Raw genomic sequence first — 12,354 nt, forward strand, 5'->3', positions numbered from 1 at the left:
CCTTCCGGGCCTTTGCTGGACAGCTGCCTAGAGCTGGGTTGATGAAGTCAGAGGTGAGGGGGTTTCAGGCAGCCTCACTCCTCAAGATCCTGGGCCAGTACTCCCCTAACAACCTTGCTGGGGGAAAGGCAGGTTTTAGGGTGCCACGCCATCTTTACTGAGGAGGCTGGTGCCTCTGGGTCTCTTCCCTGTCCCAGGTTTGCCTTCCAGAGGCTGACAGTGCTCTCTCACCAGCCGTGGAGGAAGTCCACCAGCCTGCAAAGATGACATGTCTTGAAGGTATCACTAAGGGAGCCATAGTATTTGGATAGAAAGCCTGGGGGTGCGGAGACTTACTGTTCTGGTTCGGTGGATGGACATGGGCTTGCTTGTCCAGTCATTGGGAATGATTCCAAACTCGTCTACTCGTTAGCTATATCATGCTGGGTGACTGAAATCACTTTTCCGGGACCCCCTTTCTCACCTTCATAGTGAAGTGATCAACAACAGGTTTGTATGATGGCTGTGAGAGATGAATGGACATATACACGGAACGTCTCTGGCACACAGTAGGGTTAAATTTGCAGTGAGTCAGGACAGCTGGAAATTGGTTGATTAAAGAGGTGTAGAAAGGGCTGTTAGGTGGAGGAGAGCAGGTGGAGAAGCCTGTGGTGATGCCTAATGAGGCAATTAAAGAGGGGATGTAGAAAGTCAGGTGTCTGGCACCTGCCAGGTTCCGTTTGCTCTAGTCAGGGACAGGTAGGGGTCCTCTGGGGTATGGAGGCTGAGCTGAACCTTGGAACAGGAGGCGTTGTTTGAAAGTAGTGCTGAAGACGGCTCATGGACAGAAGTGCTACTGAGAAGCACTCTCTAGACCAGACTCCTCACACCTGCCCTCTCCCCTCCCCTCCCCGCCGCTTACTTCTTCAGGCCCCCACTCAAACAAAGGCCCAGACAAGTCCTATGGCCCTGTGGCTCCTGAGGAGGAGTTGGTGTCTGCCTCCCAATTGGAGGAGGAGGAAGAAAATGAGGAGGAAGAGGAGGATCTGGATCCAGATCTAGCCCCGGACCTGGAGGAGGGAGTAGATGAAGAGGAGGAAGAGCTCGGGGATCCAGCTATCCTCAGTGCTGTCACTAACACCCAGGTACCACGGCAGAGAGGCTGGAGGGACGGTTGCCCGAAGTGTCTGTGACTCACAGACTGTGATTAACATTTCTCTCCTCTTCTTCTCCCCTTTCTAAGATAGGTCCTGGGTCTATACTTTCTATTTCAGGCTTGAACCTGAGTAGGGACTCTCTTTTTCCTTCTCTTTCCTCCTGTCACCCGCTTAGTTTCTGATGCTATCTTCATCTTAGAATCCAGATCCTAACCCTGGCCAGTGTGGATCAGTTGGTAGGGCATCGTACTGTGCACGAAAGGTCAGGGTACATGCCTGGGTTTCGGGCTGGATCCCTTGTAAGGGGAGTGTAGGAGGCAGCTGTTCAATGTTTCACTTCACATTGATGTTTCTGTCTCTCTCCCTCTCCCACCCTTTTCCTTCCTCTCTCTCTCTAAAAATTAATAATGTGGGGGGGGGGAGGGGGAGTCCTATCAGGGCTAGGCACCATCCATAGGCGCTGGCCCTGCTCCTATGCTGAAGACAGGTCATCTTTGACCCTGGGCTCCTGTGTCTCAGCAGTCCATTCCTGATATTTATTTACTCCCTTGGATTCTCACAACCAGTGGAGAGAGACAATGATTCCCGTATAGAATGAAGGGACTCAGACCTTCCTTCAACCTACTCCTGAGATACCAGTCTTGCTTCCCCTTAGGAAAGGACAGGGGCCCTGGCCCAGTTGACTTTGACTATGAGGGAGGGCTGGGCTGCCTTTGTCCTGGGTATTGGAAATGGTGGCCACCCTCTATGGCAGTGGTTCTCAACCTTCTGGCCCTTTAAATACAGTTCCTCGTGTTGTGACCCCCAACCATAAAATTATTTTCGTTGCTACTTCATAACTGTAATGTTGCTACTGTTATGAATCGTAATGTCAATATCTGATATGCAGGATGGTCTTAGGCGACCCCTGTGAAAGGGTCGTTCGACCGCCAAAGGGGTCACGACCCACAGGTTGAGAACCGCTGCTCGATGGCCACCATAGATAAACTTAGAAGACACCACAGAGGCTCATTTGAGTCTGGCTTTCCTTCCCTCCCATTCCAGAGAGGTCTTCCAAGCTCTCCTGGAATCAAGGCCTCCGGTGTGCTGGGGATGTCACCTGCCTCCTTGCACTTTCTATGGCAGGTGAGTCGCTCCAGTCTTCACAGTGTGAGAAAGTGGCTGGGTGCTGAGAAGGAGCAAACCGAGTGTCCTTTGTTTCTGTTGTTTAGTCTGCTCTTGGCCTTGATTGGAGATGAAACATCCAAAATGAGAAATAGGTATGGGAGGTGGGAGACACCGATCATGCAGGGAAGCTTGGTTAGTGACAGATGGAACTGGGACAACTGGCCATTTACAAGAAAAAGGACAAATTAGATTCCTACTTCCACTTCCCTGCATTTCAGCACATAAGCAGCACTGAGCTCAGGACTAGAAAGAGCACTTGCCCTTCAATTAACGGCATAATGAGAACGTGGTCTGGGATGGAAGAAATGCAGGAAATACTGCAGGGAGAAGAGAAGGAAAGTGCGGTTCTGAGATGAGTCAGAAAAGAGACAGCTAAGCATTGCCCCAGTGGCTGAAGGGACAAGACTGTCACAGAGAGGAGAGGAAGAGGTGCTGGCTGACCAGACAGGAGGAAAAGCACAGGCCCCCCACATTGTCAGGGACTGGAGAGCTGCTCGCTAGGGGGTGAAACCTGTTGGAAACAAAGACAGGATTCACAGTCTGGTGCCCTCACAGTTGGTTTGAAGCTCCCCCACGACAACAAAATGTCCAGGGAGGGTCTTGAGAAAAAAGGCAGGTGAGAATGCAGAGGCGGGAAAGGCCCTTGGCAGCAAGAGCAGCATTCTGTTTCTGGAGATGCCTCTTTAATTCCTCTTAGACCCTGGACTACTTGTCGCCAGTTCCTTTCCGGCCTACACTTCCCAGTGCCAGCTCTCCAGTGCGGCACTTTGGACCTCGACTGCTCCCACCAGACCCATATGTCTTCTGCAGCCCACCAACCTCATGGTCTCCTAGGTTCAGGTACTGGTTCTGGGTGCCAGGCACCCCAGCACCCATAACAGTCTGAGTTCTCCAGAGGTCCCTGGCTGAGGAGGGGTGGGGGACACTACCAGCAACCACAGAAATATGCTTATAGAAACTTAATAAGGAAAGTCTGCGGTAGAGTCCCTCAGAGATGAAGAAATGAAGGCTCAGGGAGACTAAAATAACTTACTTCAGGGTTAGCTGACATAGCAGAACAGAGATCAGGACTAGAACTCTAGACAACCAGGCTAAATGGTTTTCTACTGTGTTGAGATTTCCTGCAGCCAAATTGCAGAAAAGTATATCTGGGAGGAGAATGTGAGCTAGGATTGTGATGTTTCATGTGACTTTGGGGAGGCACAGAAAGAGTTCCCTTAGATGTCCAGCGGAGGTTACCAGAGGCTAAATGAGTGGAGGGGGCAGGGAGCTGAGACCCTGCCTTCAGCCTGCCCGTTTCTTTCTAAGCCTTCCCAGTCATCTGACCCAGCTCCACCCTCAACACCAACGGATCTTGCAGCTGCAGAAGCACAGTCGAACACCAAGGTAAAACCTAGACCAGGAGTGGGGTTGAAAGCAGCTCATCTTCGTGCTGGGTTTTTCCCCCCAAGTCCCTGCACGATTAATACTCCTATAGTGCCGCCCACCTCTGCACCTTCTCCCATCCATACCAGACAGCTCCACTCCCTTGGGAAGTTCACGGTGGCAGGGTGGGTGGATCTGAAGGGATGCTCCTCCTGGCTTAAAGGCCCCCAGCCAAGAAGCCCTGGTCTCGGCAGTCAGACGCCTATGCTAACCTCATGACCCGCAAAGAGAAGGACTGGGTGATAAAAGTGCAGATGGTTCAGCTGCAGAGTGAGAAGCCCTGCCTGGATGACTATTACTACCAGGTGAGCCCCGTGTGCTCTTCCCAGCCTTTAACCTTGGGGTTGAAAGGTCCTGGACTCCACGGGCCCTCTCAGGTTCTCTCTTCAGCTCATAGGGGCCATGTTTCTAAAGCTGACATTCCAACCCCATCACCTCTCTGTTCTCCTACATTCAGCCAAATGGGGTTGTGTACAATTTCCCAAATACACTCTAAGATTTTGTCTCTATCCTTTGCCAAAAATTTCCCCTATTTAGGCTGAGAATATAGACTTTTCCACCTTTGTACACTTTTGTGAGTCTTTAGAAATGTCATTATAAACATTCATCTACTTAGCTTTATTATTTTAGATAAAAAATACAAGGATCTTAGAAATAGTAGGATTCGATTTGTTGAATTGAACAAATGATGGCAGACATTTTGACTCACCTCCTCCTGTTTCCTATCTACCCTCTATTAGGGGACACATCTTTGTTTATGGGTTTTGGGGTTGTCAAAGCTTTGTTTCACTTTTCTCCTCAACCTCCATGAGCCCTCTACCGAAGTTCCCACTTTTATCTCCTTCCTATTTAGTTTCTCTTTTTCTTTCTACCCTGCTTCAAAAATCCCCTCTTTCTGTCAAGATCACTGAAAGTGAAATTGTTTTATATTCTGGCCTTGTTTAAAAAATATATATTTTATTGATTTTTTACAGAGAGGAAGGGAGAGGGATAGAGAGTTAGAAACATCAATGAGAGAGAAACATCAATCAGCTGCCTCCTGCACACCCCATACTGGGGATGTGCCTGCAATCAAGGTACATGCCCTTGACTGGCATCAAACCTGAGACCCTTGAGTCCGCAGGCCAATGCTCTATCCACTGAGCCAAACCAGCTAGGGCTATTCTGGCCTTTTTTTGTTCTGCTCTTAAATAGAGGAGTTTATTCAAATCCTTGTTTGTCTCGCAGTCAGTGGCTTTATTTCAGCTTGGGATTTTACATATTTCTTTAAGAGAATATCAGAGCTGCTGAGAAAATCCTCAGAAGTATAAAATTGGCCAACTGACAATAGTGCTATCTTTGTACTTCAAGCTACTGGTGGTCTCCATGCCACCAGATAAGGTGACTTTGGAAATGGCTCGGTTTTTTTTTCCTTTTTTTGAGAGAGAGAGAGGAGAGAGATAAAAAAAATCAATTGGCTGCCTCTTGCATGCCCCCTACTGGGGATTGAGCTTGTAACCTGGGCATGTGCCCTGACCTGGAATTAAACACATGACCTCTTGATTCATGGGTCAACACTCAGCCACCGAGCCAACCGGCTGGGCAGTACCTTGCTCTTGAAGTCCTTAGTATGAGGATCCCATGAATGGTAGCATGAGACCTAGGGTGTTTAAGGTACTTTAGAATGATTGCAAATATGGCTTAAGGTGCCAGGAACATTTCTGGAATAGATGCTATAGGAAAAGGTGCGTTATGACGTTGCACTTGAGAGCCTTAATTCTAAATTCAGAACACGAGTACTGTATCCATTTTTACATTCCGTGGGCTTTCAGGAATATTATCAGAAACTAGAGAAGAAGGAGGCAGATGAAGAGCTGCTTGGACAAAGGAGCAAGGTGGAGTCCCTCAAGCTGGTAACACCTTACATTCAGAAGGCAGAGGCTTACGAGTCAGGTAGGCTCAGGGCTGACCTGCTGGGTTGGGCAGACCATCTGGGTGGACAGAGGGTAGAAAGGAGAGGGAAATATGCCTGTCTTGACTCCTTTCCTGCAGTGGTTCGATTCGAGGGTTCCCTGGGCCAGGTGGCCATGTCGACGTGTTTTAGCCCTCGCAGAGCTATTGATGCTGTACCCCATGGAACTCCAGAACCGGTAGGAATGTTGTCTTCCCAGAACCCTTTTTTCTCCTCCCTGTTCTGGAGAAGAGTCTTAAGCATCATCATGCTTGAGTTCAGATTGTGACCTAAGAGAGGGAGAAGTGTGATCAGACTTTGTGTTAGCCTTTCCAGCTTAATGTTTAGCTCCCCTGAGGCCTGGGTTGCTGCTGTGGAGGTGTGGCTGATGGCTGGGGACTCTTTCTTCTAGGAGATAGGAGCTGCAAGCAGCCAGAGGCTTCGGGTGTTGTCCTGGATTGAGAAGGTGAGATCAGCTCCTAGAGATGAGTTCCTAACTACTCCTTGAAAATGGGATATTGCTCAAATTGACCTCTTCTTCCTCTTTTCCCACCCTCAAATTCCCAGATGTTTCTTCAATTACTAGAGATAGAGGAGGGCCAGAAGAATGGGCCTCCACAGTCCTGCTACTCTGAGCAGCAGAGAAACCAGGTTGAGAAGCTCTTCCAGGCCTTAAAGACCCAGGAGCAGGATAATCTGGAGTGAGCGTGGGAGGTCATCTCTCCGCCCAGGAAGGGGAGGATCAGCAAATTTGCTTTAGCTGCTCCTTTCTGGCATGTAGCCCTCTCCATTACGTACAGCCCTGAAAATACTCTATCTCACTCGTAGGGAGGCAGCAGATGGCTTCCTGCAGGTGCTCTCTGTGAGGAAGGGGAAAGCCCTAGTGGCCCGGCTGCTCCCCTTCCTGCCCCGGGATCTAGCTGTCAGCCTCCTTCTGGCTATCATCCACCATCTGCCACTCCTGGTCAAGAGGGATGCAGCCGATCAGGTACTGTGGCACCAAGTGGAGAAGAGGATGATTTCATGGATGAGATAGAGATCTTTCCTCCTCTTCCAGTTCCCACCCCCAGAGATGCCAGAGAAGGCTGGGCAGTGAGGGGTGTCGACCCTGCCACCTCAGGTGAGGGAGTTACAGAAGAAACTATAGGAACAGCTGATCATCTTTAGGTGTAATGAACACAAGAAAATATACAGGTGTGAGTGTGCTGTGGAGGGTGAGAAAATAAGGACTCCCTGACAAGTATTGAGCCCTGTATCTACTTTTCTTAGGGAAGGCATCCTAGAACAAGTAGGTATTGAAGGACCAGTGTTGGTGATGGAGAGGCTTTAGTGGTGATAGGTCTGGTAAATAACCTGCCCAGGTAGGTGATCAAGGCAGGTCAGCAAGAAAAGGGACGGAAGGCAAGGTGGGAGGAGGTGAAGTTGTAGTAAAGTCTGAGAGAGGCACTCACTGACCTTCCTGTAGGTCCTACAAATGTTATTCAAGCCTCTGGGCAAATATATCAGACACTTGACCTTCCAAGAACTCCTCCAAGGACTTCAGGGACTAATGCTGCTTCCACCTGGCTCCTCAGAGCGGCCAGTCACTGTGGTGCTTCAGAATCAGGTAATATATCTGGGAGGCTTTTTTTTTTCTGGGAGGCTTTTGTCTTTCCATAGATCAGTGGTTCTCAACCTTCCTAAAGCCGCAACCCTTTAATACAGTTCCTCATGTTGTGGTGACCCCAATTTCATTGTTACAAATTGAACATAATTAAAGCATAGTGACTAATCACAAAAACAATATGTAATTATATGTGTTTTCTGATGGTCTTAGGCGACCCCTGTGAAAGGGTCATTCAACCCCCAAAGGGGTCGCGACCCACAGGTTGAGAACCGCTGCCATAGGTCGTCTCCAGGCTGTTATCACTGGCAAGGAATAAATGAGGGAATGTTCTCATCTCTGCAGTCTCCTCCTCTCTCCTGGTTATCCTTTCCAGCGCTTATCAACTTCTAGTGAGCATGAGGATCACCTTTGGCCCACTGCCTGAGTCATTGAGTAGACCCGGGTGGGGCCCACACATCTGCTTTCCTAATAAGCTCTCCGGTGATGGTGCTGCTCTAGACCTCTAGAGCAGAAGTCACCAAAGTTTTAATAGAAATAAATTCTGGCCCATATCACCTATGTGTGTATTTATAAGTAGTTTATATGTAACACTATACTACTATTAGGCACATAATAAATACACAAGTAGAACATTTTAAAAGATGAGACTCTAGATATGAAGTTCTGATATCTTCTAATATGCCAGTGGATTGTCTTATGAACCTCTCTCTGAAGATCTTTCCTAAAACAGTGCTTCTTAAAGTGGGGTCAGCAGACTACCTGTATCAGGTTCCCAGGTCCATTCCTAATTTACAGACTCTGGGGGCAGAACTCATGAGTGTGCATCTAGTACACTCCCCAGAAGAATCTTTAGGGTAGTTCAGAGCAGTGAAAGGTCTGAGAGTTCTTCGGCCAGCCAGTGTAAACTCTGACAGTTGTATGGGTGTTGGACTCCATTTGTGCACGTAAACTTGTCCTTTTAGTTGGGAAGACAGAGCCAGGTAAGCACCGGATGCCTCGGATGAACTCATTTCCCCTGGGTACTTTATCACTTGCAGTTTGGAATATCTTTGCTCTACACCCTGCTGAGTCATGGGGCACAGCTGGTATCCCTGGATCCATCCCTGGAGGAACCCAGCAGTGACCATACAGCTTGGTAAGATCATAATGACCTGTACGTATTATTTCAGTACATCTGGGATGTATAGGCTGGGCCAGATATTTCCTGAGTAGTGTATTCAAACATCAGGGAAGAAGTTGGTCAAAGGAAAAATTCCCAGAGTTGTAGCTGCTCTGCCTTTTCCCCTCCTTATAGTCCCCTAGAGTTTATTTTCCATGGGAGGCAGTGTAATATAGTAATTAAGGGGACAAGCGTTAGCATTAAACAGACCTACGTTTGAATTTTGCCTCCATCACTTATTAGCACTCTAAGTTTTGGGAATGTTACTTAACCTTTTCTTAGCCTGTTTCCTCATTTACAAACTAGGGATCTAGGGATGACAGTACTAGCCCCTTAGAGTTCTTAAGATTAAGAAAAATGATGTGTAAAGCATTAAGCTGTGCCCTGGAATATGTCAAATGTGCAAATATTCTCCCTTATTTGCTACATGCATAGAGGGTGATGGTGGTATTAAAGGGTAATAAGGATCTTGGCTTTGGATCTGTTTCCTGCAAAAATACAAATACTTTGATGTATTTCCTCCTCTCTGGTCTCCAGGACAGACATAGTGATTTTGATCGCCTGGGAAATAGCTCAGATGCCTACAGCCTCTTTGGCTGAACCCCTAGCCTTCCCCACCAACCTCCTTCCCCTGTTCTGTCGCCACGTGGACAAACAATTGATACAGCAGCTAGAGGCTACAATGCAGTAAGTTATGGCAGAAACAAGGTCATTGCCCCTTGTTCAAGCCCAATCTGGGGTCTATCATTTACGTCTCTATTTCTTTTAAACCAAGAGCATGGACAATAGCTTGCTTTTATTATTTTTTTAATATATTTTTAATGATTTCAAAGAGCAAAGGAGAGGGAAATAGAAACATCAATGATGAGAGAGAATCATTGATCAGCTGCCTCCTGCACATCCCACACTGGGGATGGAGCCCATAACCAGGGCATGTGCCCTGACAAGAAATGGAGCCGTAGCCTCCTGGTTCATAGGTTGACTCTCAACCACTGAGCCACGCCAGTTGGGCGAGAATAGCTTGTTTTCAGAAGTAGTTCCAGACACTGGCATTTACTGAGTAAAGAGTCTACCTCAAGTTAGGACCCTATGGTATCTTCAAATAAACCGTTGAATTGATTCCCAGGTGCTTTGGTCACTTATGCTAAGCTATTTGAGGGTAAGACTTAATTTGAGAAACTGAATCGTTAATTCAAGAAATATTTGAGGGACAACTGTTCAAAAACATAAACAGGAACAATACGGAGGCCATCTCTTTCCTCAGAATTTACCATCTGCTGGAGTCGGATGTTAATTAAATCACCTAATACTTCAGAAAATGTAATTGTTTGCAGTTAACATCTGTTCCCTTTGTAGGCTTGCCTGGATCTACTGATCTCATTGTTCTGGAATACGGACATGTGGGGAGAGTTTAATCATCAGAAACTAGCTGTGCGAGCTACGTCTACAGGGATCCAAGAGTCTGAAGACATTTCTTATGCCTTGATACATTGGAGGACCCTACCCAAAACATTTTCTTAGCTGTCTTCAAAAACCTGAGTGATGTGCCTAAAAAGGCATGGCATAATAAGGTATAATTAAAGAGATAATGATGTGTTGGAACTTGTTTGTAAGAGAAAGTACCCCTAGCTGAGCTACGATTGTGGAATATACATATACATATCTCTTTGGGGATCTGAAATGTTTGGTTTAACTTGACAAACAAGGTTATCAGCAAAGACTGGAGTGCCTTTATGAACCAGGCACCGTTTTAGGCGTCAGGGTACCCGTGGTAAGCAAGAAAAAGTCCCTGCTCTTCTGAAACTTGCTTTCTGTTTGGACAGGGACTAACCCCAAACATCAGGTGGTGATAAAAACCACGGTGAAAACAAAACTGGGTGATGAGTGACTGGAGTGGAAGCTCTGTCAATAGAGGTTATATTTAAGTTGGAATGAAAAGTATTTCATGTAAAGGCACTACTGAGCACAAAGCCCCCAAAGTGAATGAATTTGGTGTGTTTCAGGAAAAGACTGAAGTACACAGAAAGTGGGGAGGGTGATGAGGCTGGAAAGAGGGAGGCAGGGTGTAAGATCTATAAGTCATGATTTTTAAAAATTTGGATTTTTAACTGCGATGAAGTCAGAATTTTAAACAGGAAGGTAATGTGACATGATTTCACTTTTAGAAGACCACTCTAAAAATGTTACCAAACATTGTTAGTGGTGTTACCAACGTTGAAAAGAAAGTACATTAAAAAAAAAAAGAAAAAAAAGAAAAGAAAGTACATTAAGAAGGGAGTGAGGAATGATAGGTTGGTTGTGGCAGTCTAGAGATCATTCATTTTGAGGGAGAGTTTTGGTGGAGATGGCAGCCTGATCAGAGGGTTGAGGTAAGGAGAGGGAGTTTTTCTGACCACAAGAAGAGTCAACTTGGAATTTTCTAAAAGGGAAGCAGAAATTTGACAGTAGGTAGCTGTTGGTGTAGGATAAGAGAAGTCATTTTCTTTTTTAAAGAATGACATATGTTTTAGAACAGAAAGTTTGTCCACCCAGCACTAGCAAAGCCAAAGACTAAACACTGAGAATTGCAGTAGAGAAATATTGGCTATTTATTTTATTTTAAAATATATTTTGATTTTAGAGAGGAAGGGAGAAGGAGAGATAGCAATATCAATGATGAGAGAGAATCACTGATTGGCTGCCTCCTGCACGCCTCCTACTGGGGATCGAGCCCGCAACCCAGGCATGCGCCCTTGGCTGGAATCAAACCTGGGACCCCTCAGTCCACAGACTGACGCACTATCCATTGAGCCAAACCAGCTAGGGCATATTGGCTATTTATTGACGAATGGCCTTATCGAGGAGAATGGGAAGCTAATGCTCAAAAGCTGGAAATCCTTGATGGCCTGTAGATTACAGATCATATAGGGCAACTGATTGGTCGGAGGTGAGGGAAGGGTAATGAATCATTTCTTCAGGTCTTGAGGACAACTCTGAAGTCTTTTCAGACTCCCTCTGGTCTCACGGAAAGTAGCCAGGGGGTTGCTCCATCATAGGACTCAAAAACTGAAACATAATTTAGGTCAAGATGTTATCTTTCGTTTGCCAGAGGTCTGATCAGTATGACTATTGGTCAGGTCGGGGCTACTATCTTCTGATTCAGAGGTTGCTGGGAGAAAGGCTGTGTCTACGGGGTGTATATATATAGAGAGATTACTTCTAGAGCCAAGACTTAACACTAAATTTAACCAAAGTCACAAGGAACCACCAGTTTCACACATTAGAGCACGTCTGCATGATAATGAAGTCACCCCAATAAAGAGGGAGAAAGCAATGCAGGAGAAAAAGAACTTTGTACACACCGAGCCCTACAACAGTGATGGCGAACCTTTTGAGCTCAGCGTGTCAGCATTTTGAAAAACCCTAACTTAACTCTGGTGCCGTGTCACATACAGAAATTTTTTGATATTTGCAACCATAGTAAAACAAAGATTTATATTTTTGATATTTATTTTATATATTTAAATGCCATTTAACAAAGAAAAATCAACCAAAAAAATGAGTTCGCGTGTCATAGGTTCGCCATCACTGCCCTAGAACTAGAGCAGTGGTTCTCAACCTTGGCTGCACATTAGAATCACCTGGGAATCTTTTTAAAATCCTGATTTCTGGGCCTCATCCTCTGGAAATTCTGTTCTTTGTTACTAATGTTGTGACCCCCACCGCATAACAAAGAAACAGCATTTCCGGAGGATGAGGCTCAGAAATCAGGATTTTAAAGAGATTCCCAGGTGATTCCAATGTGCAGCCAAGGTTGAGAACCACTGGGCTAGAGGATGCGAGTCAAAGCAAAAGGAGGCGCTAAGCTTTGGGAGCCTGTGGGCCCACCTGACGGCGGGTGAGAAAGGCACTGCTATTAGGGCCCTTTTCCCAAATGCCTGCTCCACACCGC

General features: G+C 46.5%; 1 protein-coding gene across 1 annotated transcript; it reads left to right on the forward strand.

Annotated features, from left to right (window-relative positions):
• Positions 1-263: 263 nt before the first annotated feature.
• Positions 264-9,114, forward strand: PATL2 (protein associated with topoisomerase II homolog 2 (yeast)). Its single transcript, XM_006778136.1, has 14 exons — positions 264-279; positions 928-1,124; positions 2,181-2,261; positions 3,001-3,143; positions 3,621-3,689; positions 3,892-4,033; positions 5,540-5,660; positions 5,760-5,857; positions 6,071-6,124; positions 6,226-6,359; positions 6,487-6,646; positions 7,124-7,264; positions 8,302-8,399; positions 8,961-9,114. Exons 1-14 carry the CDS (start codon positions 264-266, stop codon positions 9,112-9,114), a joined length of 1,608 nt encoding a protein of 535 aa, XP_006778199.1.
• Positions 9,115-12,354: the final 3,240 nt, after the last annotated feature.

This window comes from Myotis davidii, unplaced genomic scaffold (assembly GCF_000327345.1).
Source record: "Myotis davidii unplaced genomic scaffold, ASM32734v1 scaffold46, whole genome shotgun sequence".
NCBI lineage: Eukaryota > Metazoa > Chordata > Mammalia > Chiroptera > Vespertilionidae > Myotis > Myotis davidii.

Coding starts and splice junctions, on each gene's coding strand:
- PATL2 (XM_006778136.1), top strand. Junction 5,661..5,759: donor GGCAGAGGCTTACGAGTCAG/GTAGGCTCAGGG, acceptor CCTTTCCTGCAG/TGGTTCGATTCGAGGGTTCC. Junction 7,265..8,301: donor CTGTGGTGCTTCAGAATCAG/GTAATATATCTG, acceptor TATCACTTGCAG/TTTGGAATATCTTTGCTCTA.